General features: G+C 53.0%; 1 protein-coding gene across 1 annotated transcript in view; it reads left to right on the top strand.

The window, feature by feature from the left end:
* The window catches only part of NDST1 (N-deacetylase/N-sulfotransferase (heparan glucosaminyl) 1), a 40,338-nt gene extending 24,726 nt beyond the window's left edge, over positions 1-15,612 (top strand). The window contains exons 7-15 of the mRNA XM_012658318.1: positions 2,026-2,154; positions 2,659-2,841; positions 3,821-3,917; positions 5,077-5,200; positions 7,277-7,451; positions 9,657-9,827; positions 10,493-10,602; positions 12,942-13,044; positions 14,348-15,612. Coding sequence (XP_012513772.1) covers positions 2,026-2,154; positions 2,659-2,841; positions 3,821-3,917; positions 5,077-5,200; positions 7,277-7,451; positions 9,657-9,827; positions 10,493-10,602; positions 12,942-13,044; positions 14,348-14,467 — 1,212 coding nt within the window. The 3' untranslated portion in view covers positions 14,468-15,612. The remainder of the gene's footprint in view (positions 1-2,025; positions 2,155-2,658; positions 2,842-3,820; positions 3,918-5,076; positions 5,201-7,276; positions 7,452-9,656; positions 9,828-10,492; positions 10,603-12,941; positions 13,045-14,347) is intronic.
* Positions 15,613-16,956: the final 1,344 nt, after the last annotated feature.

Below are 16,956 nucleotides of genomic sequence, written 5' to 3'. Positions count from 1 at the left end.
TCTCCCCAGGAGCACGGCATTCCCACAGACATGGGCTACGCGGTGGCGCCCCACCACTCGGGTGTGTACCCCGTGCACGTGCAGCTGTACGAGGCCTGGAAGCAGGTATGGAGCATCCGCGTGACCAGCACGGAGGAGTACCCCCACCTGAAGCCAGCCCGCTACCGCCGCGGCTTCATCCACAACGGCATCATGGTAAGCGGGCCCCCGGCAGCCTGGGAGGTGGGAGGACAGTGGGCACAGCCTGTCCAGTGCACGCGTGTGCGCATGTGTATATGTGTGCACCCATGCACTGTCCTGGGACGCGCGGCTTAGGGGCTGCAGACCAGTTTCTGCTGCCTCCCCTGGCATCTGTGGCTCTCTGCCCCAGGGAAGGTGGGCTGCCAGTCCAGCCCCTTTCATGAGCTCCTTCAAAGCTTTCGTGACAGGATCAAGGAGTGAGCACTCTTGAAAGGGGTTTCTGATGCGGACGCGGCACAGGGCTCTGCTGCGTTCATTTGTTTATTCATTTAAAGATGCTTCTTGAGCTGCTACTATGCATCTGTCCACTCGCTAGGCACTGGGGACGCAGAAGTACACAAAACTGAGAAACTTCCTGCCCCTGCAGACCTGACATGCTAGGGCAGGAGACACAGTGTGCTCACGCATGCGTAAAGTATGGTCTGGTGGTGATAAGTGTTGTGAGGAAAAGTCAGCAGGAAAAGGGGATAAGGAGTGTGGTGGGGAGAGGAGAGGGGGGAGAGGAGGGGCTGTTTTGTGTTTTTTAGAAGCAGGGTCTCACTCTGTCACTTAGGTCAGAGAACAGTGATGTAATCATAGCTCACTGCAGCCTCAAGCACCTGTCCTCAAGTGATCCTCTCACCTTGGCCTCCCAAAGTGCTGGGATTACAGGGATGGGCAACCGCATCCAACCAGGAGAAGCTATTTTAAATAAGGTGGTTAGGAAGGCCTTTGTAGGAATGAGCCACGCTGCTATATAGGCAAGAGCATTCAAGGCAGTGAAAACAGCAAGTGCAAAGGCCCTGAGGCAGGCTGTGCTGGGTGTGTTCAAGGGCCAATTAGAAGGTCAGTATGGCTGGGGGGCAGCAAGTCAGGGGAGGTAGGTAGCTGAGGACAGAGGGGTGATGTGCCAGATTGTTAGGGCCAGTAAGGCCAGCCAGTGGACTTCATCTTTTAGTCTGAGATGGGAAGGTTGTGAATGGAGCATGATCTGACTGGTCTTTTAAAAGGACTTCTATCCTTCTGGCTGTTGTGTGGAGCAGAGACTGTTGGGGATGAAAGTTGAAGCAGGGGACCAGTTCGGAAGCACTGCAGTAGGACCCGGGGCACAGTGTTGGGGCGTGGTCATGTTCTGGACTTGGAATGGTTAGAGCCAATGAGTTAGATGAGTGGGAGACAGGCTGTGGGGGAGAGAGGGGAGTCGAGCATGACTTTAAGGGTTTTAGCCTGAGGCGCTGGAAGGGTGAGTTGTCCTCGGTTGGGTGCCAGCTATGGGAAGGCCAGGTTTGTGCCCCCACCCACGCACCCACTGACCTCCGCAGTACTGGGCACTTGTGTGAGCCCCAGGGATGAGGTGGTGACAAGGCAGGCTTGTTCCTTGCTCCCTTGGAGCCTACAGTTTCGGGGGGGAAGACAGACAACAAACGCTAACCCAGAGCGTGACCACAAGGCCAACAGCGAGGTTCGAATGCTATGAGGGGGCTTGCAGGGCGCACCCAGGAGCTGCTTTAGAGAGGACCAGGGATCTTTGCTGCAAATGGTCCAAGTTGCCAGAAATATTCCCACGCTGTTACTCTGGGGCCTGCTCATTTTGTGCAGAGCACAGCAGTGAAGTTGGTAAAGTAGCAAGGGCCTGTGGCTCGCGTGGGGGAATGTCGAAGGCTGTGGAGAGTCTTTGGGGGCTGTGCGGCCATGTGGAGTCTGCCTTTCTGAGGAGACACCCTGGCCCTTCTCCTGAGGAAGGGTCCTCCCGCCATCGTCCATGCCCGGAGACGCCATAGCTCCTCTTGCCCGCCCCGTTCCCAGGTCCTCCCGAGGCAGACCTGCGGCCTCTTCACACACACCATCTTCTACAACGAGTACCCTGGTGGCTCCAGCGAGCTGGACAAGATCATCAATGGGGGCGAACTCTTCCTCACCGTGCTCCTCAATCCTGTGAGTGCTCCACAGCGCAGCTGGTGGTGCAGGGGGCAGCTGGACAGCCCGTCCGCGGCCGATGCAGGCTTTCCGGAGCCGGGAAAGGACGGAGAGGCACGAGGGAGGGCCTAGCAGTTGGGAGACCTGCTCTCCCCAGCCCTGCCCGTGTCCTGCCCCTGCCGTGTGACCTTGGCTAAAGGATCTGAGCTTGCTTTTTAAACTTTAATACAGAAGTGTTTGCATTTTTGTGCATGTTCCCTTTCCTGTGCCCTCGCCCCCCCCCGATTTACAAAACAAAACACAAATAGCTCCCACATCAGGTCCACGTCCCATTTCTGGGTTCACGGCTGGCTATGTCCAGTCCAAGGTCATACAGAGAGTTTGTTGGTGGCCCCAGGATACCTTGCCCTGGTCACTGGGCAGCCCCGCATGCTGAGGTAGGGTCAGAAGGGTCAGAGGTGGGGTGAGGGTGTCTCAGATGCTGACCAGCCCCTGCCTCTCTCCTCCCCTCCCCTGGAGCAGATCAGCATCTTCATGACACACCTGTCCAACTACGGGAACGACCGCCTGGGCCTGTACACCTTCAAGCACCTGGTGCGCTTCCTGCACTCCTGGACCAACCTCCGGCTGCAGACGCTGCCCCCCGTGCAGCTGGCCCAGAAGTACTTCCAGATCTTCTCTGAGGAGAAGGACCCGCTCTGGCAGGTGGGGGGCCGGGCAGCCTGGGCACCTTGCGGCTGGGATGGAATGCCCACTGCTCACAGGCACGTGATCTAGGCATGGGCTCAAGGCTTGGCCCCTACACCCACGCTCTCTCTTGAATGTAAACTTGGGCACATTTGCTCACCAATGTGGGCATACTGGCTCCTGTGCAGACATATGTGTACATGTATGTATGTGTACACACCTCCCCACACAGACCTGCATGCATGCACACTCATGCACAGCCTTGGGGGAAAACAGTCTTAAAAAACTGAGTGAACGCAGTGTAGGTGACATGGAGGAAGCGACTGCCCTGCCTCCGTTAGATGCTTTGATAATCACTTTTGCCCCCTTCTAACTCCAGCAGGCTCTGAGCTATTGGGAAGGGGACTGATGGGAGGATTTGGAGATAGTTCTTGGGAAAGTCTGCGCCTAGGGACTGTTAAAAACTGGAAGCAGAAGCTGGAATTGGTCTCACAGTTCCGACCAGGGATCCACAAAGCATGACTTACGGGCTAAATCCAGGCTGTGGTCTGTTTTTGTAAATAAAGGTTTATTGGAACACAGCCATGCTCCTTCTTGTATGTACTGGCTATGGCTGCTTTCATGTTATAATAGCAGAGCTGGGTGGTTGCAATAGAAACTGGATAGTAGCCAAAGCCTAAAATATTTACTAAACTTTTACTAAAAGATTTACTAAGCTCTATAGGAAAAGTGTGCAGACCCCTGGTTCAGATGCAGCTTGTTCAGTTAAATTCAACAAGTGCTCGTGAGTTCCTATTATGTGTCAAGCACAGGGCTGGGCATTTTTCCAGGCTCTTTGGGGGACATGTCAGCCACTCAGTGTCTGGAGGTGGGGCTGTGACAAGGACATATGTAGGTATTATGCCTGTCGGGGCTGTCGGAGCCACGTATCTATGTGCAGTGGGCGTCCATCCATTGGTTTCTTGGGGGCCCTCACTTCCCTTCCATGTTGTTTTAGGATCCCTGTGAGGACAAACGCCACAAAGACATCTGGTCCAAGGAGAAGACTTGTGACCGTTTCCCGAAGCTCCTCATCATTGGCCCCCAGAAAACAGGTAGGTCTCTTGTTCTTGGCTCAACTTCCCAACTTCCCCCACTGCCTGCTGTCTCAGCCACAGAATGCTGGAGAGCACCTCACCCTTGCCCACTCCCCAGTAATCTGCTCCCTCTTTCCCAGGAAGTAGGACTGAAGTTGGGGTGAACTGCCTTTCAGTATGGAGGTGGGAAGAGGGTAGAGGGTGGGCATGGAACCCTCTTATTCGTCCTGAATTGCAACCCCAGGGAGCTTTCCCTGTGTCCTCCTGGGAGTCTCTGAGTCTAGGCAGAGAAGCCCAGATCAGCTGCTCTGCAAGTTTGAGCAGTGCCAGGCAAAAGTAGTTCAGTGCAAAGAGTACTATGATCAACTAGTCATGTCTGCCAGAGGTGCAGGAAGAAGTATTGACCATCCACACAACCCTGCAAGGCACAAATGGGTACTCCCATTTTATAGCCAAGAAACTCAAGGCTCAGAGAAGTTAAGTGACTTCCCTTAACACATTTAGTTAGGTAATGGCAGTTCCAGGTCTTGAACCCTGGCCTCTGTGACCCCAAAGCTTATACTTTTAATTGCCAAACTCTATAGCCTCTTTCTCTTCTGGGCCCTCTTCACACCACAGGGAATGAATGAACTCCCCGAGAAGGAGGTAGGGTAAGGAGCATGGGCGGGGGGGCACCCGAAATAGGAGACATTGGAGCTCGATTTCTTAGGTCTTCAAGAATTTCACATTAACAGAACTGGAGGGTCATGAGCTCTGTTTTCCCCAAGCTCCTCCCAAGGACCAGAGAGGACAGAGGTTCAGAGCTGGAAAGGACCACCAGAAAGCATCTAGTTCAGGGATTCTGGGGAGACAGCAATCAGTTGGGCATGGCTGCGGAGTGCGGTGGTGAGAAGGATTTGGAAGCCAAGTCCTTGTTTAGTGATGAAGAATGCTGTGATGGATTAGTGACGTCTGCAGTGGGTACAGGAGTTAGGGTGTTCACATGCATGCTATGTGTTTGCCATCCTGGATTTAGTATAGTTCCTTTGTTATATGTATGATGAAATTAAGACCCAGAGAAGGGAAAGAACTTTCCCAGGATCTCCTAGTGGATAATGCAGAGCTAGGCCCAGAACCCAGATTCCATCTTTTTGTTGGGAGCTGGGCACTGGGTCTCAGCCACCTCCCCTCCCCATAGGCACCACAGCTCTCTACCTGTTCCTGGGCATGCACCCGGACCTAAGCAGCAACTACCCCAGCTCAGAGACCTTTGAGGAGATCCAGTTTTTTAACGGCCACAACTATCACAAAGGCATCGACTGGTGAGTGGACCTTTCTGTCCATTAGCAGGATAGGAAGGCCATCATGGAGCCTTCCCAGGGGGCCAGCTGTGGCCACAGCAGGAAGCAGCTGGTGCTTACTCACACGCAGCTGAAGTTCCTGTAAACAGGGACAAAGCACGGTGACCCTGAGTCATGGCATGAGATCATTGTCACGGATAGGACACTTGAGGAGGAAGCCCTTTGCACCTTTGCCTTGTCACCTGGGGCCAGAGACTGCTGCAGTCTGAGTCCCCTCCTCCCTTTCTTGCATAGAAACATCCTGAGTCCTAGGGGAGGAGTGGGAGGACTTGCGCAAGGTCCCCAGGTCTGCTGGGGACAGAGCAGGGGCTAAAGTACAAATGTCTGACCCTTCCCATCGTGTGAGCTGGCCCTTCCTGCTGCATGTATCCTGCATGTGGCTGGTGGTGGAGCAGGTGTCCTGGTGGGTCCCTCAGAGGCAGCTCGCCGGCCTTAAGGTATCATCTAGGGAGGTGGTGAAAATGGTGGCTTTCCACCGGAACCTGTCAGCAGAGGTTACCTTAAGGGTGTGGGGGCCAGTGCAGAGATGACTTTCCTCTCCAGCTTTTCAACTTGCATCTTTCTCTACCATTTGCCTTTTTAAACCTTGTGCATATCTTACCATTATTTATTTATTTTATGTCAGTGGGTTACCTGGGTGGAGAGATTATGGGCCTTCTATTTGTTTGTTTTTTGGTATTTTTCTGTGTGTATTTCTCTTTTATCTGTCTTTCCATCCATCTGTCTGTCTGTCTGCCTGTGTATCTATCTATGTATCCATCCATCTGTATCTCTAATGTGTCCACAATCTCTTATCTAAAACCCATTGTGCCCAGGTGTATTATTGGAAGCCGTCAACATTTTTCAGATTTTAGACAGGTGATATGATATGAAACCATATATTTAGCAGCATCTTCAGCAGCACCTGGGGCAGCACCCATTAGCAAATACCTTAGTATGTCTGTAGCAAAGTGTGTGAATATTTACACTAAGTAAGATATTAATACGGCAGGTTTTGCTGCCAAATGGCTTTGCTACAAACTTAGGAAGCAAAGCTTCTGTTTTTGGAGTTTTCTCAGTTTAGATATTCCAAGTGAAAGATCGTGGACATACAAAGACAATTCATAAAGATGAGAGAGAGTGCAATTCCCTGGCCCCATTCCTGGGGTTTTGATTTTGTAGGTAGGTCTAAGGTGGGTCACAGGAATCTAACAAGCCCCCAGGTGACTCTGATAAAGGGGGTCCTTGGGGACACCCTGGGGAAACTCTGTTTCACAGGATAGAGGAGGGATCCTACAAACTCAATTAGGGTGGGCTTTGCTTCCCACAACCCCCCCGAAGTTGTACCCAAATTTTGCATAAATAGGTGCCCTCGGGAGGGTCTGGAGTGTTTTTGTTTTCAGAGGGTCTTTAATCCAGAGGGTACTACTGCCCGTACCCCACCTATCACTCCAGGTCGGGTATGGGCCTTAGTCTGGAAAGCTGTGCTCACCCACGGCAGGCTGGGGAGGGGATATGGGTGGCAGTAGGTGACCCCCTCTTGTCTCCTGGTCCACAGTGAGAGCCTAGAAAGTGCCATCCCAGGTCAGGAAAGAAGCTCCACCCTCCGGCAGGAGAAGGGGGCCTCCCTCTTCCCTGAGCTGGCCCTCCTGGGTCAGCCAGCCACAGAGCCGCTCTAAGCCCCAGCGCGCCCCCTGGAGGCAGAGAGAGTTAGAACCCTGTCCACGTAGCTGCAGGAGCATGGGGGTTGGGGGGCAGGATCTGGGGTTTAGGACTGAATGACAACACCCCTCCCCGTGCCCTGCAGCCTGTGGCACACCTATGAGTCTTCAGACCCTCCAGACCCCACAACGGCCCCTGCAAAGGAACGGATTTGGAACAGGGAGACTGCCCAGTGGCCATTCCCCTCTAGCATCCCTGCCAGAGTGAGTCCTTGTTGGACTGGGAGCAGCGTGCCCCGCTTGCTTTCTGAGGAAGCGTCACCCTCTCATGCTGCGTTCCCCAGGCCCCTTCCTCATGAGTCTTGCCTGTGAGCCCCGCTCTCTGGGCTTCCTGCAGGTACATGGAGTTCTTCCCTATCCCTTCCAACACCACCTCCGACTTCTACTTTGAGAAAAGCGCCAACTACTTCGATTCAGAAGTGGCGCCGCGGCGGGCAGCAGCCCTTTTGCCCAAGGCCAAGGTCCTGACCATCCTCATCAACCCAGCGGACCGGGCCTATTCCTGGTACCAGGTGAGTGGGGCTGGGGAGGTCTCTCTGAGTGGAGGATGCGTGGCTTTGTCTGACACTCAGTTACTCATTCACTTAACAAATATTTATTAAGCACCTACCGTATTCGGGCTCTGCGTGAGGCACCTGGAATGTGGTGGTGGGTAAGAACGGAGTCCCACCTCCATGGCGCTTCTAGCCTGGTAGAGGACACAGCAATTGATGGCAAAAGCCCTCCGCCGGTTAACCACCCTGCCCCCCAAGCTTCACGTGTGGTCCCGCCCTGATTCTGGAACTCACAGGAGGTGGGGTCCGGATGAACCTTGAGGAAGCGTAGATTTGGTGAACAGTGGTCTGGGCTCATGCTGACTGCAGCTTCCTTGCTGCACACTGGGGTGGGGCGCGGTGGGGTGGGAGCTCGGGCGACGGGACACAGGACCTGCTATCTTAGTGGAGGATGCAAACGCCTGATCAGGTGAGGGGTTACCTGGACTGCGGTACATGCTAGAGGTATGACTCGTAGTCCCTGCTTGAGACACACAAGAAGCAGAACTTTCTTTAACTTCTATGACCTGAATTAATTTACTCTGAGTGCCAGCCCACTGGGCTTAAAGGAACAGTGTCAGGCCTTTCGTGGGGGTGGGAGCGAGTCCCTCGCCTGGCTGTCAGTCTTCCTGGGATTATGCCCCACCGCCGAGTATTTTGAATCAGAAGTGGCGCCCTAGCAGGCAGCTGCCCTGTTGTCCAAGGCCAAAGTCCTGACCATCCTCATCAACCCAGCAGACTGGGCGTCTTCCTGGTGTTGGGGGCACCTGGGCTTTAGCCCACGGTTACCTGAGGTGCCCACTCTCCTGGTTAGGAAGGCCCCTTCAGGCTTGGCCACTTCTGGTAGCTCCCTGCCCCACTTTGGGCCTCTTCACTTGGGTACTTCAGTGGCTGCTCCTGTTTGGGGCGTCACCGTGTGCCCCGCAGTGCTGGCAGGAGGCAGGTGCAGAAGCTCTTTGCTCCCGGTCCCGCAGGACTCTCTCCCCCGTCCTGTCACTCCTGGAGCCTGATGGGGAAGCTCTCGCTTCCTCTTACACCCCAGGGCTCCTGTTTATGCCCTGAGGCCTTTTCTTTAGGGGAGAAAAGCTCAGAAACACGCATAGGGCATTTCTCTCTTCTGCGGTGCCGTGTGCCCCCACCTCCCAGCAGTGAGCAGAGAGCTATCTCCTGGGGTGGTTTGTGTGTGTCCCCTTCTCGCAGATGAGAAAATCAACATTCAGCAAATTTCATGTGGCATTGTGAATCCAGGTCTTCTAAATCTAAGACCCTATTCTTTCTTCTGTCCACAGCCAAGAGGGGTGAGGGAGATAAGGAGAAGAGACTAGTTCCCACCAGGAGGGTGTAGGAAGGTGCTGGAAGGATGGTGGTGGCCTGTCTCAGAAGGAGGTCGGGATGAAGAGGGGGCTGCTGTGCACCATTATTGCCCCTGCCCTGGGCTGTGTGGGCTCCTCGGTGGAGGGGGGTTGGCTGGTGAGGGGGTTGGCTGGTGACGGTCTTGCCCAAACTCTGGACTTTGAGAATTCTGCAGGTTCTGACGACCCATGGCATTAGTTTAGGTGGTTCAGACTTAGCATTTTCCCATTTACAGTTCTTTCCCAATCCTTCTGATTTCAGAAAGGAAAAATGCTCAATTTGGTTCAAGTGGCTCTTTTGTCCTTTCTAACACCGCTAAGCTCTGTTTTCAATAAATAGAATACAGGCTTTGGGTTCAGGGCCTGTAGCAGACATTTGTATCTGGCTGGAGTTTGAGACATTGCTTTGTTTTTCTCCATTTATCAATGGTTGTGTTCTATGTGTGATAACTGATCCTAGTTTTCTATTTATGGAGGTGATATTGAGTTTTCTTTTGAAATAAATTTTTATGAAAAAGGTAGGTCAGTATAAAGAGAATTATGTGGACATTGGCACATACAAGTGGTTTGTGGATATGGCAGAAAACACAGAGGTGGGGTACAAATGATGGATGTTTATTGTAAGCCCTGATTTGGTCCAACTCCTGTCGTGCAGAGATGGGGAAATGGGGCCAGTGGCTTCCCTGAGGCCAGACAGCAGAGAGGCAGAGCCAGGACTTGAACCCAGAGCTCCTGGTTCCAGCCCAGGGTCTGTCTACCTCATGGTGTCCCACAAAGGCCACTTCCTTTGTGCCTTCCATGTGACATGCCGACCTTCTCCCCTTGCCTGCAGCACCAGCGAGCCCATGATGACCCAGTGGCCCTGAAGTACACCTTCCATGAGGTGATCACGGCCAGCCCTGATGCGTCCTCAAAGCTGCGCGCCCTCCAGAACCGCTGCTTGGTCCCCGGCTGGTACGCCACCCACATCGAGCGCTGGCTCAGCGCCTTTCACGCCAACCAGGTAGCTGCCCGTCCCTGCCCCCTGGGAGGCAATCACAGTGCTGGCTTGTTGTAGCGAGCAGAAAGCCCAGAATCTCTCTCACCAGTCCTGGGGCTACAAATGCCCTCACTGGAGACTTAGACCTTTGGGCCTCTAAAAAGGTTTTAGCCCTGTTTACCCTAGGTTGATTCATGAGAACTCCCCAAGCCCATGTCCCATCGCCATAGGCTCTGGAGCCCTAAGGGGACCAGAAATCCCTGGGGTGGGCAGCTGGGAGCGAGGAGACTGGGAGGAAGAGCCTGGTTGGAGGGGTAGGCAGGGGCTAGATCACATGAGGTCTTTCAGGGAAACATTTGGAGCGTCTGAGCAGGAGACGTGCGGGCCTGAAGCTCGGAGAGAGGCTGGAAGAGAGATGTATGGCTAGGAGGGGTAGGCAGGGTTTTGGTGATAGCTTAAATTCTAAGAGAGGATGACATCGGGCAAGGGAAGCGGGCAGGGAGTTAGACCACAGAGGACTGAGGCTTGGAGATACCTGTTATCCAGCCGCAGAGGGAGAAGCAGATTCTAGAGAGTGCAGGGTCCCAAGTTTGTAAGCAGGGCCGTTCCTGCTGCTGTGGCTGCTGTCCCTGTTTGCCGCTAGAATGGAAGCAGGTCCAGATCGCCTTTCTCTTTTTCCTTCTTTCCAGATTCTGGTCTTGGATGGCAAACTGCTGCGAACAGAACCTGCCAAAGTGATGGACACAGTGCAGAAGTTCCTTGGGGTGACCAACACCATTGACTACCACAAAACTTTGGCGTGAGTGTTGTCTTGGCCTTTCATCAGGGCAATTTCCGTGATCAGGCACCTGGGCCAGAAAGCCAAAGGCTTGAATAGTTATGGGAAAGACACGGGTTCATTAGTAAGTGTGAAATTTTATTAATATGACATAAGTCATATTAATAAAGGTATCAACTTAAGAAAAAAGGAAGTAATTAATCTGTCCTACTCTGGTCAGCCCACCCTGGGGTGTTCTCTTCAGTCTGGACTGAACATTTTTAGAGTGTTTTATCTAAATAAGTTAGACCAGCAGTGAGCAGCCTCGATTCCCACAGGCTTTCTTACTGTTAGATTTTGACTTAAAATATAATTTCAGGAAAAGGAAACCACACATGTAATTGTTGTGGCTGATAATCTCATTCACTGAGAACCTGGTACAAGCGCACTGACAATGCCCTCCCGTGATGCGCAAGTGCCCGCCTGCATCGCAGGGGCCCAGGGCTGGGGAGAGGCTGCCCTCCAGTGCTGTGTCACAGGTCAGGCCGGGCGAGGGGCCTCAGGAGAAGGAGGAATGAAGTCACCCTCCCGACTCTGTTCTTGGGAAAGCCTTGCAGCAAGAACCTTCCTTTCTCACTGTCGTGGAAGTTGAAGGTGGAGAAGGGAGGGAAATCAGTCCTGCACCTGGAGGCAGAAAGGGGCACCTGCCAAGGGTGTGGCCATGGTGTCAGGGACGCCTGGGCTAGGGTCCCAGATCCATTTCCTTAGCCTTTCCAGCTTCACTGTCCTCATCTGTAAATGAGGATAAGGTAATAATTCCTGTGTCTGGAGGGTCACTGAATCGAATGAAAGCATGCATGTGAAGCTCTTAGCTCCGTGCATGTACTAAGTGCTCAATAAATGGTGGCTGCTATTATCTTTGTCATTGTCATCATCATCATCTATGCCTATCCTGTGACCCATTCAGAAATCCCTATCTCTTTCACCTGCCAGATTGTGAATTTTGTTTTCCTGACATCCTCATGCTCAAGGGTGTCCTAATGGCTCCTGATCTGGGCTGGATTCTGATATCAATATGCCTCCCCTCCCGGGACAGCTTCAGATCTCATATCCCCAAAATGCCTTCGAAGGTAGCACAATGTTGGATACGGAAGGCAGTCTTGCTCTGTCATTTCTTTTTTTTTTTTTTTTTTTTGAGACAGAGTCTCACTGCGTTGCACCGGCTAGAGTGCCGTGGCATCATCCTAGCTCACAGCAACCTCCAACTCCTGGGCTCAAGCGATCCTCCTGCCTCAGCCTCCCGAGTAGCTGGGACTACAGGCATGCACCACCATGCCCAGCTAATTTTTTCTACATATTTTTAGTTGTCCAGTTAATTTCTTTCTAATTTTAGTAGAGACGGGGTCTCGCTCTTGCTCAGGCTGGTTTTGAACTCCTGAGCTCAAACAATCCGCCTCCCTCGGCCTCCCAGAGAGCTAGGATTACAAGCATGAGCCACCGCGCTGCTCTGTCATTTCTGAAAGTTACTCCAAAAAATGAAACTCTCATGTGATAGGCATGCTTAAGCACAGCTGCCGATATTGCATTTCTTAGCTGGGCACAGTGGCTGATGCCTATCATCCTACCACTCTGGGAGGCTGAGGTGGGAGAATGGCTTGAGCTCAGGAATTCAAGACCAGCCTGAGCAAGAGCAAGACCCCGTCTCTACTAAAAATTAAAAAAATTAGCCGGGCATGGTGGCACATGCCTGTAGTGCCAGCTACTCGGGAGGCTGAGGCAGGAGGATCGCTTAAACCTAGGAATTTGAGGTTGCTGTGAGCTAGGCTGATACCACGGCACTCCAGCCTGGGGAACAGAATGAGACTGTTTCCAAAAAAATAAAAAAAAGACAGATATTGCATTTCTTGATAAAGATGCAGTTTATTAAAAAGCAAAAGAACTTTCACTGAGCTTTTTTTCTCCCCTGTTGTCACTTGACGCTGGGAGGGGTAAAGAAGTCTTCTTGGTTAAAAAAAAAAATGTTACTTACCACTAAATTAGAGACTGCTCGGAAAAGATTTCTCAGAATAATGAGGGATAGGAAAGTGTTTACTTCCTATCAGAGAAGGCCGCACAGCCCAGAGAAGGCTCAGAGTATGTGAGATGCCCTTTGCTGGGAGGAAGGGCAGGTGTGTCGGGTGTAGCCCGGGGAAGAGTGTGGGCCAACAGATGGCAAAGAGTAGCCCACCCGATGAGCATGGTGCAAGAGTGTGGGTAGGGGAGTAGATTCCCTGAACTGGGCTCTGCCATTCTTGGGGTGCATGAGCATTGCCTTAAGGTGGGAAGAGGATGGGCCGGGCCAGCTCTCATCCAGGGGCTTCCCCCTCCCCACCGCCCCACAGGTTTGATCCAAAGAAAGGATTTTGGTGCCAACTGCTCGAAGGAGGAAAAACCAAGTGTCTGGGCAAAAGCAAGGGCCGGAAATACCCAGAGATGGACTCGGATGTAAGTGGTGGACATACTACCTGTGGCAGCTGGGCGAGTGGAAGGGGTCTCTGAATGGGAGGAGCCTTTTCTTGGACAGTATTCTTTTTTTTTTTTTTTTTTCTGAGACAGAGTCTCACTTTGTTGCCCTGGCTAGAGTGAGTGCCGTGGCGTCAGCCTAGCTCACAGCAACCTCAGACTCCTGGGCTCAAGCAATCCTGCCTCAGCCTCCCGGGTAGCTGGGACTACAGGCATGCGCCACCATGCCCGGCTAATTTTTTATATATATATATATGTTTTTTTAGTTGTCCAGATCATTTCTTTCTATTTTTTGGTAGAGACAGGGTCTCACTCTTGCTCAGGCTGGTCTCGAACTCCTGACCTTGAGCGATCCACCCACCTCGGCCTCCCAGAGTGCTAGGATTACAGGCGTGAGCCACCGCGCCCGGCCTTGAACAGTATTCTTAAGAGGACGAAATATGGGCTGGAACATGGTGGGTCAGAATTGATTTAGTCAAACAAGTATTTATTACCTTCTACTAAAAGCTGAGTGCTGTGGGCTTTTTTTTTTTTTTTAATTTCAGAATATCACAGGGGTATACACATTTTGGTTACATGTATTGCTTTTGTACAGTTTGAGTCAGTGTTTTCTTTTGTTTTTTTAGAGATAGGGTCTTGCTCTGCCTCCCAGGCTGGAGCGCAGTGGGCTGGTTGTAGAAGGGGGTCGTGAGGATGTCAGACGTGGTCTCTGCCTTCAAGGAACTTCTAGTCTGGGAGGGGAGTCACACATGCCACTGAGTATGATAGAATACAAGGCAGAGAGTGCTTCGAGCAGTAAGAGAGGGGCACACGAGTGCTCTGGGGATTGAGAGCAAGGGGATGTCAATTGAAGCTGGGAGAGGTAAAGAAGGCTTCCCAAAGGAGGGGTGGCAGTGTCCAGAGTCGGGCCTGGAAGGATGGGGTTCATCCCATAGGATTTGGACCCGTGGAACGGGAGGACAGGCCATTCTTGAGGACAGAACAGCATGTGCAAAAACAGGGGAAGGGTCACAGACTGTGAATCTGTGGTGTTTCCCTTTTCCCGTTTGCCTCTGGTTGTGATTAATTCTCTCTCTTTTCTCCCTGTCACAAGAATTTTGACCTTGTGAGCTATATTTTGGTGCTCCTACTATACAGGAGTTTTCTATTGGAAGCTACCATTTAGAAGACAATTGTGAATAATTAAGAGGTGTATGGGATGGTGCCAACAGAGTGGTGGTTTGAAAGAGGGGGTCACTCTCGAGTCAGCACGTCACCGAGATCTGAGCTTTCCTTCCCGTTACAGTCCCGAGCCTTCCTGAAGGACTATTACCGGGACCATAACATCGAGCTTTCCAAGCTGCTGTACAAGATGGGCCAGACACTGCCCACCTGGCTGCGGGAAGACCTCCAGAACACCAGGTAGCCGTGGCCACCACAGCCAGACTGAATGTTTGTGATGGCAGGGACGTCCCGCCGCATGCTGAGCCAGACTGACCTGCGGAGTGGGGAGCAGGCCGGGGCCGGCCAAGCACTTATGAGCAATACTCCGCTGAGGCCCACGTGGGGCCAGGAGAAGAGCCCAGGCAGGTCCACAAGCGCCTCAGAACACCCACTGCCGGGTCTGTGGCCAACAGGACCTCCCAACCACCAGAGGTCCATTCTGCTCACAGCCTTTCCTGGGGAGGCCACTTCCTGTTGGTGGATGCCCATTTCCTGTTGGTGGATGGCCGCTTCCTGTTGGTGGACGGCCACTTCCTGGTAGGGGGAGTCCACAGACTCTCTTTTCTGTTCCTCACTGTGTTCTCCCAACCACCCCCTCTCCTTCATCCATCACTCCCTGCTCCGGCAGGGCATCCCCTCAGTATTAGCTGCCATATTTTCCCTGTCCTGACAATAAGGGAGAAGAGCCCAGCTGGGCCTTTTGCCAAACCAGGGAGAGAGACTGGACACTTCCCTGACTTGTTTCCAGCCAGGCTCTTCAAAGGGGTCAGCTGGATACCCAGGGTCAGCCACTAGGCTGGATGTGAGGGTGGCCACCTCGAGAGAACTCTGAACCTCCACATCTGGTTCATACGTCACATCTCACCTTCCCTTTTTGGGGAAAGTATCTCTGGTTCCTACCGTATCCACCCAGTCCCTAAGGCCTCCTGCAGGGCCCTAGGGCACTGCCATGCCATTTGGGCCCAGAGACCCAGGCCTCGGCTGGACCCCATCTTCACCCTGGGGTATGACGTGTGTGGTATTTCCTGTGGTAAAAGACCGAGACAGTTCAGGAGTCTGCCAGTATACGTGTTCCCCTGTACAGACGCGCCCCCACACCCACCCAGCCTCGGCTCCTGGCAGACGTGGGCAGAGCTGGTGAGACGCCAGCCACTGCTTTGCCCCAGCTTCCTGTGGCTGAGGGTTTCCAGAGACCCCCTTAACCTCCCAAATACTAAGAAGCTACAGTATTTTAATATTTTGTTTTTTTTTTTCTTGGTGCCAGAGTTTATACCCTGGGTGCTGGGGTCGCACTGTGTTTTTTATATATATATATAATGTGTATATATATATATATATATATTATATTTTTTTTGGTTGGGTTTGTTTTTAATTCAGTCGTACAAAATGGTGGTAAGCCCCAGTCTCAGGGGGTGTCCTATCTTAGTGCTAGAGAATGAGATGGAAGGGAGGGAGGGTGTGTCTTTATTTGTCTGGGCCTCAAGGAGACAGAACGAAGGTACCCTCAGAGAGGTCTCTCTTTGCTCTCCCCGGTGCCATGGCTGTCCTGGGGCTACCCTGGGTGAACAGAGGTGGTGAGACCTACTCTCTCCAGGAAATCTGGCTTCATGAAGCCCAGTGACCCTGGGGAAATTTTGGCCAAAGGAAACAGCCAGGGCTGGGGTAGGAGAGCTGGGGCCAAAGCTGGCCCGTCCCCTCTCCCTCACATGGTGCTAGGCTGGGAGCTGCTCTGGGAGTTGGGGTGCCCACCGGCACCCACAGCACTGTCTCCCGGCCCCTGTAGACAGTGGGATTTCTGGGCTGATTTCTGATTAGGGTCTGCTCCTCTCCCCCCTTAACAATGTGAAGTGACTGAGGCTGGGGTGCTTCTCCCCGGCCCCCTCCAACTGCCAGTTCAGCTTTGAATTGACACGCAGGAAGTACTTTCTGGAGAGCCTGCTTTGTTCAGAAGACTCTAGCATCTTGGGCTGGAAGGGTCCTTCGACGGGTATGAAGCAGGTCCAGTAAGCGGCGCCGGCCTGCTCGGCGGATGTCACGGAGCTGGCTGGGAGCAGGGCCAAGCCTCGAACCCGAGGCTCCCGATTCCGAGTCCAGTGCTCTTCTTCCAATGCCACACTGCCTCTGAGCCCTTCTGGGGACCCTGCTCTGTGCCAGGTTCCTGTCCCTCCCTCAATCACAACCGTGGTCATTCCAGAAAATGGGGACAAACCACTCCTTCCCAGCCAGGGTGCCTTTGAGCCTTCCCACCCCCGGGTGTGCACGCGCACTGCTGTCTTCTCCCCGCCTCGGAGGTCCTGCCCCAGCCCACGCGCCTGGGTCCCTTCTGAACTGATTGCCTTTTCTCAAGTTCTCCACTGGGGTGGAGAAGAAAGTCGGACACTCGCGGGGACCAGCTGCCTGTGGTTTCATTGTGTAGAGAGCGGTGCCCCCCCACGCTTCTCAGTGGGGCCTGCAAGCCTGGGAGCCTTGGGCGTTGTTGGCCCAGCAGGGACGAGGAGCGGGTGTCTGAGGACAGGGCGGCATGTCTGCTTGTACACTCGTGAAGGCTTGCCCGCACCGTGGAGCCAGACGACTTCCGCAGTGCAAACCCTGGGTAATTCAGGCTACGTGGGTTTTGCCTTGCGCGCTGACTTGACTTTGCGCTTTACTTCTTATCTGTCAGTGAGGGCGTCGGGCTCTGTGATCCGTGAA

The sequence above is a fragment of the Propithecus coquereli genome, unplaced genomic scaffold, assembly GCF_000956105.1.
Source record: "Propithecus coquereli isolate 6110/MARCELLA unplaced genomic scaffold, Pcoq_1.0 Scaffold58, whole genome shotgun sequence".
Classification (NCBI taxonomy): Eukaryota; Metazoa; Chordata; class Mammalia; order Primates; family Indriidae; genus Propithecus; species Propithecus coquereli.
The sequence above is the reverse complement of the archived record's forward strand: the minus strand, read 5'-3'. Positions and strand labels throughout refer to the sequence as shown.